This window comes from Sebastes umbrosus, chromosome 6, assembly GCF_015220745.1.
Source record: "Sebastes umbrosus isolate fSebUmb1 chromosome 6, fSebUmb1.pri, whole genome shotgun sequence".
NCBI classification, from domain to species: Eukaryota; Metazoa; Chordata; class Actinopteri; order Perciformes; family Sebastidae; genus Sebastes; species Sebastes umbrosus.
This window is the reverse complement of record NC_051274.1, coordinates 14,036,045-14,052,734: the sequence shown is the minus strand read 5'-3', so window position 1 is coordinate 14,052,734 and position 16,690 is coordinate 14,036,045. Positions and strand designations below refer to the sequence as shown.

Here is a 16,690-nt window from a genome sequence, read left to right as displayed (position 1 = left end):
GCAGATGTCTTTTGGTGACTTCAAATGGGGTCGTGTTTGCCATGTTTACAGGAAGAGCCCCCCCCTCTTGTGGTATTCACGACCTCGTAAATGGAAAGTTTCTGAAAGCTCAGAGTTCACGACTTATGACATTTTTGTTGATGTCAGAAATGGCGGACGACATGGAAGTTAATTTTTTGGTGCATAATAAGTGAATATATTGTAATTTTAGTCATATATTGTTTTTTCTTCGTACTTTTATAATAGATCTGAAGAAAATGTTGATATTCTCAAGGGCCTCATCTTTTTCTTCTGTCATTATACCTTTGCACTTCCTGCATTATGTTTTTACCGCTTGCTAGCTTGCTAAATTGTTAGCTTCTGTGGCTTCTAGACGCCGACAGTTACGTTAATATTGCTGTTGTTTAGCAGAGGTGTTCTCATGACGCCAAGCATATCATGTACATGACTTCCCATACTGTAAACACAAGCTCACGAGTTTCATTTGAAGGCATTTGTTTAAACCATCAAGACAGTTTATATAATGCTTTTGAATCAAAGCATACCTGTGTACCTAATTTACTTTAAAAGGTTAAAGGAAACGTTCAACATTTTGGGAAAAATGTTTATTTGCTTTCTTGCAGAAAGTTAGTTGAGATGAGATGATACATGTCTGTATGCTACTTATGAAGCTACCACCAGAAGCTGGCTAACTTAGTTTAGCATAAAGACTAGAAATGAGGAAACAGCTAGCCTGGCTCTGTACAAAGGTAACAAAAACCACCCACCAGCATGTGTAAGAAAGCGAATAAGCGTATCACCCTAAGTGTTCCTTTTAAGTTAGCTGCATTAATTGGTCTTTCAAACAGTATAAAGTGAAACCTAAAACATATTCATATCTAATTGAACTCTGGCCTTTTTGCTGCGATATGAGATAACTCATAGTTACATCATCAAGGGATCCTACAGCCTAATGGAAAAGAACATCTTATCTAACAACCTCTGACGTTTATCAGGCCTTTGATATGATACCGTAGTCCCTGATATTGAGTTTTTATTATTGCACCCCACTGATTACAGGATATAATGACTAAATCGTAAAGTATAGATTAACATACAAGGTTTTTCCTTTGTTGAGTTCCGAGTTGATGCAAAGTCAAGGAGGTCAAGACAAAGCAAACAATGATATTCCAGACTAAGACCTAAACAAGCCAAAGTGTCGTTCCAAATATGTTGCTCTTAGATTTGTTTGGTAAGGATCAACCTATATCAAATTGTAGTCCGGAAATTTTTCAATCATTCAAATTAAAATGCAAAACATTTGCTGGTTCCAGCTTCTCAAATGTTAACATTTGCATGCTTTTATTTGTCATATATATATATAAAAGTAAATTAAACATCTATGGGTTTTGGACTGTTGATGTGAAACAACCAATTTGAAGACATCACTATTTGGATGTGAGAAATGATGGGCATTGTCTCAGTTATAAAGCTAGAGTGAAGATACTGGTATCATATGAAACTAGAAAACCTAAGGAATCCATTGGTACCAACCATGCCATACTAACTTGTCGCAAAAGAGGATAAATTACGCTGCAAACTTGCACTACATTTTGGAAGGAAAAACTGGCATGGCCATTTTCAAAAGGGTCCCTTGACCTCTGACCTCAAGATATGTGAATGAAAATGGGTTCTATGGTACCCACGAGTCTCCCCTTTACAGACATGCCCACTTTATGATAATCAAATGCAGTTTGGGGCAAGTCATAGTCAAGTCAGCACACTGATACACTGACAGCTGTTGTTGACTGTTGGACTTGAGTTTGCCATGTTATGATTTGAGCATATTTCTTTATGATGAATGCAGTACCTGTGAGGGTTTCTGGACAATATTTGTCATTGTTTTGTGTTGTTAATTGATTTCCAATAATAAATATAAACATACATTTGCATATAGCAATCATATTTGCCCTACCCCATGCGGATAAGAGTATTGAATCATTAATCCGGGATTAATCTGGACAATCATGCGATTAAATATGTTAATCGATTGACAGCCCTAAGAGAAAGTTTTAGATGGATAAAAAGGCCAACAGTGGCCGAGCCCAAGATGAGTTCAACTCAAGAAGAGTTTTCTACAGCTTATAACACAAACGACTTGCAACCACAAAGGTGAGTGTAAAATCTATTAATCTAAATGCTACTTTAGTTGTTGATACCATGAAAACCTTTTTGATCCTGAAGTTATATAAAATGCAGGGCATCAGCTCGTACGTTTATCAAGGGTCATCTTATCTGCATGAACTGGCAAGCTCTTCTGATCTGAGTGACTTTACAAAGGCAAGTTTACATAACCCTGTGTGCTCTGATCCAGATTTATCTGGCAATAAAAACAGATATCATCTTCATGTCATGTCATCTTCAGCAGATCATTGTAGTTTACAGTATATGTGACCAATTTCACAGCAGCACTTAAAGTATGCTCTCCAGAGGAATCCATTACACCTCACTGTCATGCAGCCTTTGTCCCTGCCTTATCACGTCTATAAAAATGACTCCCCCCACGGATCATAGGCACATCCAGCCAATCACCTGGGAACAGGTAAGCCATCAGCACACAGAGGTTTTAGTAGCCTACGGTACATTTTACAGGAATACAGCAGATTCTTGGTGGTAAAGTGGTTGCAGTTTACAAGAACTATAACGCAATCTTATAAAGATTCATAATACACTTTTTTATCGTTGCAGCTTTGAGGAAACGGCTCAGCTGACCACAACATGGCTCGGCTAACAATCTTGGCTGGTAAGTTACATTCTTTCAGTTAATTTATTCAAAGGCAGTGATCTTGTGAAAATAAATAAATAAAGAAAATGTTTTTTTTTATTAGGACTGTCCCTTTTGATGTGTCTCCAGATGGGTATGCATTCATTATTTAACTTCTTTATATTACATTGCCATTTGCTTCTTAATCACCATGACCTAGAATGGAAACTTAATTCTAATCATTTCTCCCCTCTCTAAAAGTGTCTTCTACCAAACTGGTGTGCTACTTCACCAACTGGTCCCAGTATAGACCGGGTGTTGGAAGATATCTGCCTGACCATGTAGACCCCAACCTCTGTACACACCTGATCTACGCCTTTTCAATAGTCAGCCCTTCCAACGAGCTGGCGCCCTACGAGTGGAATGATGATGTTCTCTACAAATCCTTCAATGGATTGAAGAATCGGTGAGTTGTTCCTGCTTGCTGTATCAATCTATCTGCAGTCATATCCATGGTAATTTCACAACAACTAATCACATCAGCAGTTCAGAGGACGTTGGATGTTTTAGTGTGACCGGTTAAGTGATATCACTCTGTTTTCCACATAGGGAGAGTGGGGTGATTTAAGCCTTGGTAAAAGTTTAGCCACCCCTTGTTTCTAGGTAACCATAGACAAAATCAGTCATGTGACCACACATTTTGAAGAGTCATCGAATTTATTGACCCTGTGATGGAGAGAGGTCCATGGAATAAGTGGTAACCACATTAGGGATGCTAATTTTGAAATACAATTTTAACCAATAACCGGCCCTCTTTAACCGATTATTAACAGTTAACCGACAAGATTAGTGCCTCGCATGCAGCGGTGTGTTTAGTAATTTGAGCCTAAAGGCCTATGGGAAGTTGAGAGCCATTTAGATATAATTAGATTATAGTTTTAACTTGTTACGTAAATCTCAATGTAAACTGCAATGATTAAAAAAAGGAGAAATAAAAAGATGATAATATAGGCTAATAAACTTTTAACCTTTTCTAGGATGTGATTGTTCATGTTTTAGGGTGTGTCACCATCTGTCGTGCCGCACTCCTGAAAACCTCTCTCTGAAGAGTCTTCACCTTTGATAGACAAGGCGTCCCAATATGGCTCAATTTATTCTCTCCTTAGGCTCAACTGACCCCCCATCAGGGGCAAGTTGAGCCAAGAGACCACTTTGTTTTGTAAAGTCACATGAAAACCGTTAATTTTAGATCCAAGTGATTATTCCAAAGGTTGCACCACACCTTGAAACATGTGTACATGTTTTAGTTGGAGACATTGCTGTCATGTCCTCACTTAAAAGCCCACTTGAAAAACCTTGATAATAAAATTAATTAAACTTTTAAAGAATAAAAATGGCAAAATAATAAGTATGCTACAACAGCATTTTTAATCTTCAATACTTTAAATTTTACTTTTAATTCTCAGGAAATAATTAAAAGGCATGAGCTTGTGTGAATCTCTGGCATAAACTAATCATCAGTTCATTCATGAATTTTTCGCCCCTGCTTGAGTATTTCTTTCTCTTATTACTCTCCATTACTCTCTCCGTCTCTCACTCACTGAGGGTCCTTTCAGACACAATGTGACAATGGCACCACTGCGCTCTGAAACCTGTTATTTCTAATGGCTTGCGCCGCGCCACGAACACTTTTTGCTGCATTGAGCAAAGCCCAACTTCGGGCACTGCGCGTTGTGATGTCTGGCGAGCACAGCTCAAACTGCGTTGTGTTGCGAGCAGCTCTCTTCTGCCAGTAAACAACATTAGGTGTAGCTGTATTATCGTCCGGGTAGAAACAGCAGGGCTTATACACGCTGTACAGTACCAGAAATAGGTTGAGATAACAAAAAGGTAAAAAAAGATGTGAACATTTGTCATAAATCAGGAGAAATGCGGGAGAATTGTGACCCCGGGAGGAAACCGGGAGAGGGCAATGAAAAACGGGAAAATCAGGAGGGTTGGCAAGTATGCCTAAAAGTCGCCTCAAATAAAAACTGGCTCAACTCACCCCACTCTCCCCTAAGGAGATTGTAAAAATCACTTAACTGTTACATTAACTGCAGCGGTGGAATTTTAACTAAATAGAAAGAAGAGGTCACAAGAAAACACAGACCTATGCACGAAAGAAGAAAAAGATGAAAAAAAGCAACAAAAAAAAGGGAGATATAAATATATACAAAAATACACTATATAAAATTAAAAGAAATGTTTTGCAGGAGAAGCTGAGCGTGGGTAAACTATGAGATCAGGAAGATTTTAGTAACATTTTGCATGCAGGACTTTCACTTGTAATGGAGTAATCTTGCTTTGTGGGACTGTTACTTTTACAGTGGAAGTAAAAGATCTAACTTCTTCCTTCACTAGTTACTTGTTAATCTACATGTTTATCCTGCACAGAAACCCCCGGCTGAAGACTCTGCTGGCTGTTGGTGGGTGGAACTTTGGAACTACACAGTGAGTCCACAAGGATTCAACAGCAAGGAATCATGAGGCTGTTGAATGACATTATCTCACATAATAATGAGAGCATTATCAACGGTGTTGCTATAAAATGTATTACATGTTTACAGATTTACCATCATGGCTGCGTCCCCTGACAACCGCCAGACATTCATCCAGTCTTCTATCAGATTCTTGAGACTGCATGGCTTTGATGGGCTGGACCTGGACTGGGAGTATCCTGGAGCACGAGGAAGCCCACCAGAGGACAAAAAGAGGTTCACAGTCCTCTGCCAGGTCAGTTTGTAAAACCTATACCTCCCCTACTGCCACACCAACACAGCATCCAGATTTGAGATAATACAGTGATGAGACTTTAAATATTTTCACATTGTTCACATACGTGGTTTCTGTCTTTGTTTTCTTATAGCCCCTCTCTATATTATATTGTTGTCTTTTGGCATTTTGCACTTGAAAAATGTTGGATAAACATGTTTAGAAAAAGTTGCTCAAATAAATATGTACCTGCTGTATTTTTCATCCATTGTGATCTTGTGATTTTGAACCAACTTGAGTAAGCTGTAGCACCAAGAAGGCATGCTATTGAGTTCATTAGACATAGAAAAATTATGGCAACAAAGTGACATTCAATTTGATACCGAGGTAATATCATTTATTTTATTTAGTGAATCCAAATCATTTTTATCCAAATATTTAGTAAGATAATATCAATTCCATCCAAATAATTAGTAAATCTAAATAAATTCCACCCAGACAATTAGTAAATCTCAATCAATTTCGTCCAGATAATTTGCAAATCTAAATAAATTCCACCCAGATAATTAGTAAATATAAAAAAATTAATCCAGATAATTAATAAATATAAATAAATTCCACCCAGATAATTAGTAAATATAAAAAATTTAACCCAGCTTATTAGTAAATATAAATCAAATTAACTCAGATAATTAGTAAATTGAAATCAATTAACCCAGACAATTGGTAAATATGAATCAATTTCACCCAGATATCTAAATTACTTTTGCTCAGTTTCTTAGTAAATATAAATCAGTTAACCTTGTGAAATTACTAATTATTTTTGTTTAAATTTAGTTAATTTATTCAATAATATATTTTGAATCAAAATTGCAGTACTTAAAAATCTATTCATTGTATTACGTGCCACTTTGTTAACATAGTTTTTTTAAGGTTGGTCACAGTTTTTAGGGTGCCTGATTATCCTTGACTATTTCCCTGTTGCGTTTAGGAATTACTCACCGCCTTTGAAAAAGAAGCCGCTGAGACCAAAAAACCACGGTTGCTGCTCACAGCTGCAGTGGCTGGTGGGAAAGGAAACATCGACAATGGATATGAGATTGCTGACGTTTCAAAGTGAGTTCCTGTGACGGGGAGTTTCTTTAGCTTTAAAGTTGAAAAAATATATGCTTTTTTTTTATTTTGTGACATCATGCTTATCTAACAGGTTCCTAGACTTTATAAATGTCATGGCCTATGACTTCCATGGAGCATGGGACCCGTTCACTGGTCACAACAGCCCTCTGTATCGCAGCTCTTCTGATCAGGGTGACAACATCTACTACAATGTGGTGAGTAAAATCCTCAACAAACTCATCCTCAGTACCCAAGAAGCTGAATACCTAACATGTTTTTGTTTTTAAAGGCACAATGAGTAGGTTTTTTCTAAAAAACAATAGACTAAAAAAAAATCAATCAATCAATCGTCACTTATGACCCACTAGACGTGTGTAGTTCGGGACGTTTCTGGGCGTCAGCCTCTGTAAAAATGTATAGTGACCAGCTGCCAGATCATAAGCACGCATCGAAGAGGAAGCTATGAAAATGTTGGACACAGCGGTGAAGAAATCCACCAAATATATATCTAGCGAGGCAAAATGCCAAGCGGACAAAGCTCGTTCTAAAATGAGAGCGAATCTAGGGCTGGCAAGCACCGTAACCCTCGTCGAGCCGGGGAGGAGGTGCCAACTTTGATTGTTGTGTTTACAAACCGCAACTGACAAATCATTGTGCCTTTAATATTATTATTTTTGAAATTTTCTTTCCACAGGACTTTGCTATAAAATACTGGAGAGACAAAGGAGCTCCTCTTGAAAAGCTCATACTTGGTTTTACTACGTATGGACGCACATTTCGCACATCATCAGCAGCTAACGGTGTTGGAGCGCCAGCCAGCGGACCAGCCTCTGCTGGGCCCTACACCCGTGAAGCTGGGTTTTGGTCCTACTACGAGGTCAGTGAAGGTTCAACACAAGAGCAACACTGAGACACAATTTAATTCATAACTAAATTGAAGTCAGTGCATATTTAATTAAGCCCAACATAAATATAGAGTTTCAAACTAAGACATCACAAATCATGTCGAGGATGTTTAAGTATAATTTTCTTCCATTTCTACAGATTTGCACTTTCCTCCAAGGAGGCAGTGTCCACTGGATTGATGAGCAAATGGTGCCCTACGCCATTAAAGGAAATGAGTGGGTTGGGTTTGATAACAGGCAAAGCTTTGAAATCAAGGTAATGAATATCCTCCACATCTATGTTATATAAAGATAATATGAACAAGATAAAAGGAGCGTATCACTATCAATACTTGCCAGCTATCAGTATCTTTGCTTCCTAAATTAGCACATGCAGTAGGTATAGCTGATTAAATGAAGCTGCACAGGCAGCACAAACAGTTTTTAATACCTTACATTGAGCAGAAGGTGGCACTCTAACTTCAAACTGTTTGGCAAACATCACCTCTGGAATCGTTTTGTGTGTTCATGACAGTGTTTTTTTGCATTTTTGCTTTGTCATGTAAACACCACAAAGCAGAGCAAACAATATTTAACCTACTTTACAGTAGGCACAATATGCATGATTGAGTCAATCTACTCTCAGACTGGACCAATGACAGCAGAGCTGGATAACACTATCAGATACTCACATATATGAAACAACATGCTTTTATGGGAAAAAAAGAGCATCGCATGATTGTCTAGGATTAATCGCAAATTAATAGCACATTTTTTACAAGTTCAAAATGTACCTTAAAGGGAGATTTGTTAAGTATTTAAAACTGTTATTAACATTGGAGTGGGAAAATATGCTTGCTTTATGCAAATGTATGTATATATATATATATTATTGGAAATCAATTAACAACACAAAATAATGACAAATATTGTCCTGTCCTGTTGTGAGACTCGTGGGTACCCATAGAACCCATTGTCATTCACATATCTTGAGGTCAGAGGTCAAGGGACCCCTTTGAAAATGGCTACAACTGTTTTTCTTCGGCAAAATGTTATTTAGCCTCCTTCCCGACAAGCTAGTGTGACATGGTTGGTACGATTGGATTCTTTAGGTTTTATAGTTTTGTATGATGCCAACATCTTCACTCTAGCTTTAAAATTGAGCCTGCTACAACCTCCGCAAGATCGTTAATGCGTTAATGAAATTAGTGGTGTTAAAACTATTTTGCGTTAACGACGTTTACATATATATGAGTGTAAAGGAAATGAGTGGATTGGGTTTGATAACAGGCAAATCTTTGAAATCAAGGTAATGAATAACATATCATCCTCCACATCTATGTTATATAAAGATAATATGAACAAGATAAAAGGAGCGTACCACTATCAATACTTGCCAGCTATCAGTATCTTTGCTTCCTAAATTAGCACATGCAGTAGGTATAGCTGATTAAATAAAGCTGCACAGGCAGCACAGACAGTTTTTAATACCTTACATTGAGCAGAAGGTGGCACTCTAACTTCAAACTGTTTGGCAAACATCACCCCTGTAATCGTATTGTCGGGTCATGGCAGTGATTTTTGCATTTTTGCTTTATCATGTAAACACCACAAAGCAGAGCAAACAATATATACCTTACTTTACAGTAGTATATATACATATATATATATATATATATATATATATATATATATATTACACATGTATTAGATAAATTATGTTGTTGGATTATGATGTTTATTTGACAATGTCTGACAAAGATCTCTTTTCGTTAGAAACTTGCTTTGTTGCTTTGTTAAATTAAATCATATTCTGGCATGAGGCCATGCTAGACTATTCAGGGGCATAGTTTCTCCTTCAGCTGTATTGCAACTATATTCTTCCCTCTGGATGCAAACTTCTCCCACATGGGCTTTGACCCAACTAATCTCTAACCTCTGTATTTCCTATTTATGTTTAAATAATGTGTTACACTTGCACTGGTTATATGTATCAAAACAACACAACTTGCATTTAAACTGACGCAATCTCTATAACTTAAATCCCACAGGCACAGTACATGAAAGATAACAAATTTGGAGGAGCCTTCATCTGGTCTCTAGATCTGGATGATTTTGCTGGACAGTTCTGTGGCCAGGGAAACTATCCCCTCATTAGTTATCTGCGCTCTCTTCTGGATTCAGGTAAACAGAAATCAGACCTCAACACTGCACCTCATGTAAAAGTTTAATCATCTCCACTTAACAAGTAAAAGCTTCCATAATCTCTTGAATTCAAATTGTTTTTTTCTTTTATCTTACTAGATTTTCCACCTCCACCTCCTGTAACCACACATCGACCAGGGATCAGCAGCACGACTACTGCCACTGCTCCTACAACTACCAATGCCAAAACGACCACCCCAGGTGTTGAGTCTGGAAGTGGTTTCTGTGCTGGGAAGGAGAACGGCCTCTACAAAAATGACAAGAACCCCAACTCCTTTTATCAGTGTGTCCACGGAATCACATACGTCCAGCTATGTCCAGCTTATCTTGTTTTCAGTGAAAGATGCAAATGCTGCGACTGGCCTTAAATAAATGTCTTCTTCGTGAAACAAAATAGTGTCTTTTATTTCTAAAAAAAATATTTCATTTAATTTAAATAATTAAATTAGTACAGACTATTCCAATGAATAAAAACATGATTACATCATTCTGACATGGAATTTAATTAAAATTGAATGGTAATGAGGACTTTAATTTGTTAACACATTTGAATGGTGCCTCTCTGTAGTTGGGGGTTGAGTAAGTGAATTGAATTTTAAGTCAAACATATATGTTTTATATTTTCTACTCTTGTGGGATAAGAACTTTGAAAATCAATAAAATATGTTTACAAAAAAAAGGAGTGGGATTCACTTCCCAGCAGGACACAGACCCTGAACAAACAACGCTGTGCCTGGTCTGTCTAAAGTCCAAAGAAACACAAAAAATGCAGTCATCTGACTTCAATGCCATTAATGCTGAAATACTGTAGATTGAAAGCTTGTGAAGAAATTGTTGAATTGATGCCAATCAAAGTGGGAGATGCATGATTAATATACATGTCAGACAAGCCAAATAATTAGAAATTATCAGCGACAGAATGACTCGGACTGTAAAGATGGTCACGCACAGGTTGTTTTCTGACTTGGATTGGCTTCTGTTATTTGACTAACTTGGATGACGCAACAGCTTAGTGTTCTAAACTTTGGAATGAACAACTTGTCAACTTGTTCCTGGTTAATGATTAATCATGGTTTGTGTAATTTATAAGCAGAAGAAAGCTATTCAGTTTCCTCTTTTTGACATGACAAGAGCCCATCCAAACACAACCACCATGAACAGGTTAATTCTAATTGCAGGTAAGGCACAATGAAAATGAAATTGTTTTCACAAAATCTGTTTTATCCAATATTTACTAACTAAATATGTAACTTTGAAGGTCTCTGTCTTTCCTTTGGCAGTTTTGGTGAGCTCACAAGTTATATCAATAATTAATATTGAACAATCTTAGTAGCAACTGGACAAAGTCTAAATTGTTTAAAACAATTTCTGCTCTTCCATGAATAGTGTCATCCTCCAGACTGGTGTGTTATTTCACTAACTGGTCCCAATACCGACCTGGCAATGGGAAGTTTATGCCTCTAAATATTGATCCAAACCTGTGTACCCACCTGATCTATGCCTTTGCTGGTATTAACGAGGCAAATGAGTTGGTCACCATAGAATGGAATGATGATGAACTCTATAAATCCTTTAATGGACTCAAACAGAGGTCAGTCCGACGTTTCTAGCATTATCTCTCCAAGATGTGGTGCACAGTAGCAATTGAGGCAACTAAATGTATAAATTTCCACAGGAATCCGAATCTTAAAACACTGTTGGCTGTTGGAGGCTGGAACTTTGGAACACAAAAGTGAGTTATTTACCATAAAACAATTGATAAAGATCAATGTATTGTATTTATGTCTTCTTGAAAGCAGTTTATTTTCTCAAAATTCTACCTAGATTCACAACAATGGTGTCAACACAAGCCAACCGAAATGCATTTATCCAGTCTTCTGTCAACCTACTGAGAAAATATAGTTTTGATGGACTTGATTTGGACTGGGAATACCCCGGTTCAAGGGGAAGTCCTCTGGAGGACAAGCAGAGATTCACGCTGTTATGCAAGGTCTGGTCAAATGACTGCTCAGGAGCCTCATTTATAAAACTCCTCACTAAATGTTTGCGTATGTACAAATGACAAAATTCATGTACGCCAAAAATATTCTGATTTATAAAACCAAGCCTGTCAGATATAAATCCCAAATCAACTTGGATTTGTCCACATGTGGATCGGCCTCATATCCCGCCCTCTACACGCCCACACTCAGCCATAAATGCTCAATGCATGTTGATACATACACTGTAAATGAGCCTGCTGATCAATGCTTCTTTACGGTGAAATCACAGCAACTACCAAGAGAAAGGAATTTTTCTGATTAGTTGACAGTTGAAGTTAATCGGTATCGGGAAGGAAAAAATGATATTGGAACATTTTATTTGAAAATGGAATTTGCGCATTTCAAGCCCTTTTTTTGTGTGTATGCATGCAATGGTTATAAATGAGGCCCCTGGTGTTCACATGCTGTTTAACATGAATCACAAAGTGACTTTACCATGATTCCATGGTGTACAGGAACTCCTAGAGGCCTATCAGGCTGAGGGAACAGCAACTGGCCGGCCCAGATTAATGGTCTCTGCTGCTGTGGCGGCTGGCAAAGGAACTATTGATGCTGGTTATGAAATCGCAGAGATGGCAAAGTACACCAAAATGTTTCTCACATTATCCCCATTATTAGCTGTCATCACGTTTTGGTGAACATGATCTCACATGCATTTCATCAGGTACCTGGACTTTATTAACGTGATGACGTATGACTTTCATGGCACCTGGGAGAGCGTGACAGGACATCATAGCCCCTTATACAATGGATCCCATGACACCGGGGACCATGTCAACTTAAACACTGTGAGTATGGGGTTTCATTTTTTAGCAGCATAATGAACGTTAAGACGTAGGCTACTTTACTCACCTCTAATGTCAACTCTCTCTTTCTGTTTCTTTCTCAGTAAGTGCATTTCCATACACCTGTTTTTATGCACATTTTCAATTTGCATGTTTTGGAAATCCTGAAAATCTAAAAACAAAAGTTGAAACATTGCAAAAAGCTTTTAAGCTTGGCCGAGGTGGAAAAGTCGGGGCATCGATTAAAGCAAATTGGAAAACAACTTTGCAAATAAATCGCGATTCACCTAAAGCATGTAACTTAAATGTCCACTGAAGCTTCCGCTCAACTGAGATGAAAAATAGCAGCAGACGAAAACATCAGATCTGTGAGGAGCGTTGAGGAGACTATAACAGTCCTCAAATTAAAAATGAATCAAACATAAATGCCATATTTCCATCGTGTCCATCTCTTTTATTTATGCCATCTCATAGAGTGCTGCTAGAATGAGTCCTAAAAAACGGAAATTAGTTGGCATTTTAGCACTTCCGGTTCCGTTGTCTCAAAGTCAATGGTTTGTTTTGAATGGGTTTTTAGTTAGATGCCTGAAATAAGGTCTGTGATTAACACAAGCTTGAGAGATTTTAATGTTTTAATTATGATATAAAATATGTCAGTAAATATCCCACTTGTGAATTTTTAAGCTTTTACGTGTCTTAAAAAAGGTGGTTGCTAACAAGTGGCTAAATGACACTACAAAACGTCATCACGCCGACTCGTCCGCCTTTACAGCCTCGTTGTGTATACTCGTGCTCATGCGACCGTGGTGTAGTTAGTTTATAGCCTAACGTTCTTTACTTTTTACTTCTAGCGATTACATTTTCGCTTCAAATAATAATAATTTACAAGATTATCTTGCTGAACAAAACGTGTAAGTATCATAAACATTTGTTTGTCACAGAGCTTATTTTCTGCAATAATCCAAAATCCTTTTTGTCGAGGGAGCCAGGGCAATGCTAACTTCCAGGTTGGCCTACAAAAATACATAAAATTTCGATAAATCTCGTTCAATTGCGAAAAAAAAGTTTTCACGCTCGCATGAGGTGATCTTTGCCTTTGCCGAAAAAAAGTTGAAGCGCTAAATGGATTATGGAAACGCCTTTGCCGAATAAATTCTGACGTGGTGAACATGTAACTCACATGACCAATCAGCTGTTCTGGATATTCCCATAACGTGCAATTGCTTGTGTTCGTATCCAAACAGCATAAAACATGGCCAATGCTATCTGACATGAAAGAACAATTAAAACTTGCCCGATTTAATTTAATTGACTTCCGAGCAAACTATGCTGTAACCAAGTTTATGCGCCTCAAACCAGTTGATGGAAATGCGCGTACTTTGTGTTTCTTACTTTTTGCGACAAAAGTTTGCCTAAAATTCGCTTGACAATTGAATGGAAACACGGCTAATGAGCCCAACTTCTTATATTCACATAAAAGTAGTAGATGGAAACACGCATTCATTTGCAATTTCTCCTGCAGATTTCTGTAAATTTGGTTAAAATTTGTGCTACATTTGGTTTGAAACTTGACTTCTGTCTGTCTCTTTTCATTCACATTTCAGGACTTTGCCATGAGATATTGGAGGGACAAGGGAACACCTGTAGAAAAGCTAAATATGGGCTTTGCTACATACGGGAGAACATTTCGACTGTCTACTCAATCCTGTGAGGTTGGAGCACCAACCAGTGGTGCCGCTGCTGCTGGTGTTTTTACAAGGGAGGCTGGCTTCTGGTCCTATTATGAGGTGAAACCTGCAACAACTCATTGAATTTAATGTTTTAATAATGTTACTGATGAAAATGAAATGGTATTTTATCATGAAGTCATCAGCTTTAATATATTAGTTTCAAATTTTGCATTTAACTCTCTTTTCAGATTTGCACTTTTCTTCAAGGGGCCAGTGTCCACCTGATTGAGGATCAGAAAGTTCCATATGCGATCAAACTAAATGAGTGGGTTGGATATGACAACAAAGAAAGTTTTGAGACGAAGGTAGTTATGTGTTTCTACAAAAATGTTGCTCATTTCTTTTGCTAGTTAACAAAACTTAAATACAATGATAAAGTGCATACATTGTTGAAGTGTTTCTATCATTATTTTTTCAGGTCCGTTACCTAAAGGAGAACAGATTTGGAGGAGCTTTCGTCTGGGCTCTGGATCTGGATGACTTTAAGGGACAGTACTGCGGACAGGGGAACTACCCCCTCATCAGCTATCTCCGCTCTCTTGTAGCCCCAGGTAAATGGAAATGATATATTGCTGGTTGAAATAGTTTCTTTCATAATCCACACAGCATTCCTTTATTGACAGTTGTGAACTTGTAGACAATTGATAATTTACTATTATTTCTACAGATCTTCCTGCCCTTCCCACTACAGACACCACCCCAGATCAAGTGACTCCATCTACAAGCATAGATCAACCTCACACCTCACCTCGCCCCAGACCAGCAATCACTACTTCATCCAATATCCCGGACAACTTCTGTGCTACAAAGGCTGGTGGCATTTATGCCAAACCTGATGCCCCAGGTTCCTTTTACAGTTGTGCCAACGGCATCACCTGGGTCCTAAACTGCCCAGCTAATTTGATCTTTCAAGATAGCTGCAAATGCTGTAACTGGCCTTAATTGTAGTTATCAACAGTGAGCAAAAGTAATTCTTGTTGATTTACAATTTTAAGTTAAAGGGGACCTATTATGCTTATTTTCAGGTGCATACTTCTTGTATTTGGGCTTTTCTTTTCTCATATCTGCTGTGCTGCAGTACCTCTTTTCACCCTCTGTCTGAAATGCTCTGTTTAAGCTCTATAATATATACTATAATAAAAAGATACAAAGTTGACATTAAGAACTTCATCAGAGGCCTGAACTTTCATGGCTCACATCCTCTGAGACCTGATGATCTCACACATGTCGAAACAACACTGTGCCCTACGTTAAAAACACCATAAATAAGTTAACAAATATTGTCCACAGGTACTGTATTTAGCATAAAAAACATGCTCAAATCATAACATGGCAAACTCAAGCCCAACTGGCAACAACAGCTGTCAGTGTACTGACTTGATTCTTTTTCAGCTCAAAGGACCCCTTTAAAAAAATAAAATAAAGTGGCTGGTAGTATGACAGTGAGAGTCAGCCCCAGTCATCAAGTGTTTAGTGCTGTGTTTTTTTGTAATACGCCCATTGGAAGAAGTGACCTTTTAAAAGTAAATTGGGCATCTGAAATTAATTACAAAAGGTGCTCCTCCAGCTGGCGGCAACTCCTAAGCCTACTTATGGGTGTGGATCTAGAGGCCTTAACCACAAAAGATTATTTTCAAATTAGCCTGCAACGTCTGACACACCAATGACATAAATGCCATAGCACTCAATGGGTGATTAGGCTGCCCTAACCTAACCTTGCCGTTTTACACCTCAATAGAATGTTTCCTGAGAGTAGAAACTGTTAACTAGTCACGGTTGTAACTAACAGTGATGATGATGATTATGACTTCATTCTATTGAAGTTTCACAGTAAGCTATGCTACCAAACCAGTATTCATAAAGCGTTAACACTGAAACTAGGTTGACTATTTGGCCTGGGGCTATACTATGCTATTAATTACACCTGTGCACTTCCTGCTCCGACATGTCAAAATGCCTGCCACAAAAAAGACCTGTTGTTTCTTCATGAAGCAGATTAAATGACGTAATAATATTGGGTTACAGCTGTTAGGTGACTTTTCCTAATTTGTTTTGCTAATGTTGGCGTTTCCCTCTCTAATAAAATTGATAACACTTTGGGTATTTCTTTAGATTTCTTACAACGTATCCTTGAGTTTCAATCTGATCCACCACAACTAGATGGCGTAAGTGATATTATTAAACATAAAAAAAAACACCTGTGCTGACAAAGTTAGTAGGTTATTAGTTCTCTAAGAGGTCAAAGGTTATCCAAGTATATTCTGGAACCTCTTATATTACTCATATTTTGGAAGATCCATGGAAGCATTGTCGCTAAAGATCTTTTAAAGAGCTAAAATTATTATTATTATTTTTTAAATCTGGTGATCCTAGTAACTCCAGGGGTTAGGGTTAGGGTTCTCTTCCTATATCTATTCTACCCTGCATACCT

At 37.8% G+C, this 16,690-nt stretch overlaps 2 protein-coding genes across 2 annotated transcripts; both read left to right on the top strand.

The window, feature by feature from the left end:
* Window positions 1–2,757: 2,757 nt before the first annotated feature.
* LOC119490257 (acidic mammalian chitinase-like) lies at window positions 2,758–10,084 on the top strand. The gene is made up of 11 exons (XM_037773531.1): window positions 2,758–2,782; window positions 2,868–2,897; window positions 3,005–3,209; window positions 5,180–5,236; window positions 5,353–5,518; window positions 6,489–6,613; window positions 6,705–6,828; window positions 7,308–7,490; window positions 7,658–7,774; window positions 9,549–9,681; window positions 9,802–10,084. Exons 1-11 carry the CDS (start codon window positions 2,758–2,760, stop codon window positions 10,068–10,070), a joined length of 1,434 nt encoding a protein of 477 aa, XP_037629459.1. The 3' UTR covers window positions 10,071–10,084.
* A 680-nt stretch (window positions 10,085–10,764) lies between these two features.
* Window positions 10,765–15,429, top strand: LOC119490256 (acidic mammalian chitinase-like). The gene is made up of 11 exons (XM_037773530.1): window positions 10,765–10,880; window positions 10,961–10,987; window positions 11,089–11,293; window positions 11,378–11,434; window positions 11,527–11,692; window positions 12,200–12,324; window positions 12,409–12,532; window positions 14,134–14,316; window positions 14,448–14,564; window positions 14,678–14,810; window positions 14,927–15,429. Exons 1-11 carry the CDS (start codon window positions 10,772–10,774, stop codon window positions 15,199–15,201), a joined length of 1,521 nt encoding a protein of 506 aa, XP_037629458.1. The 5' UTR covers window positions 10,765–10,771; the 3' UTR covers window positions 15,202–15,429.
* Window positions 15,430–16,690: the final 1,261 nt, after the last annotated feature.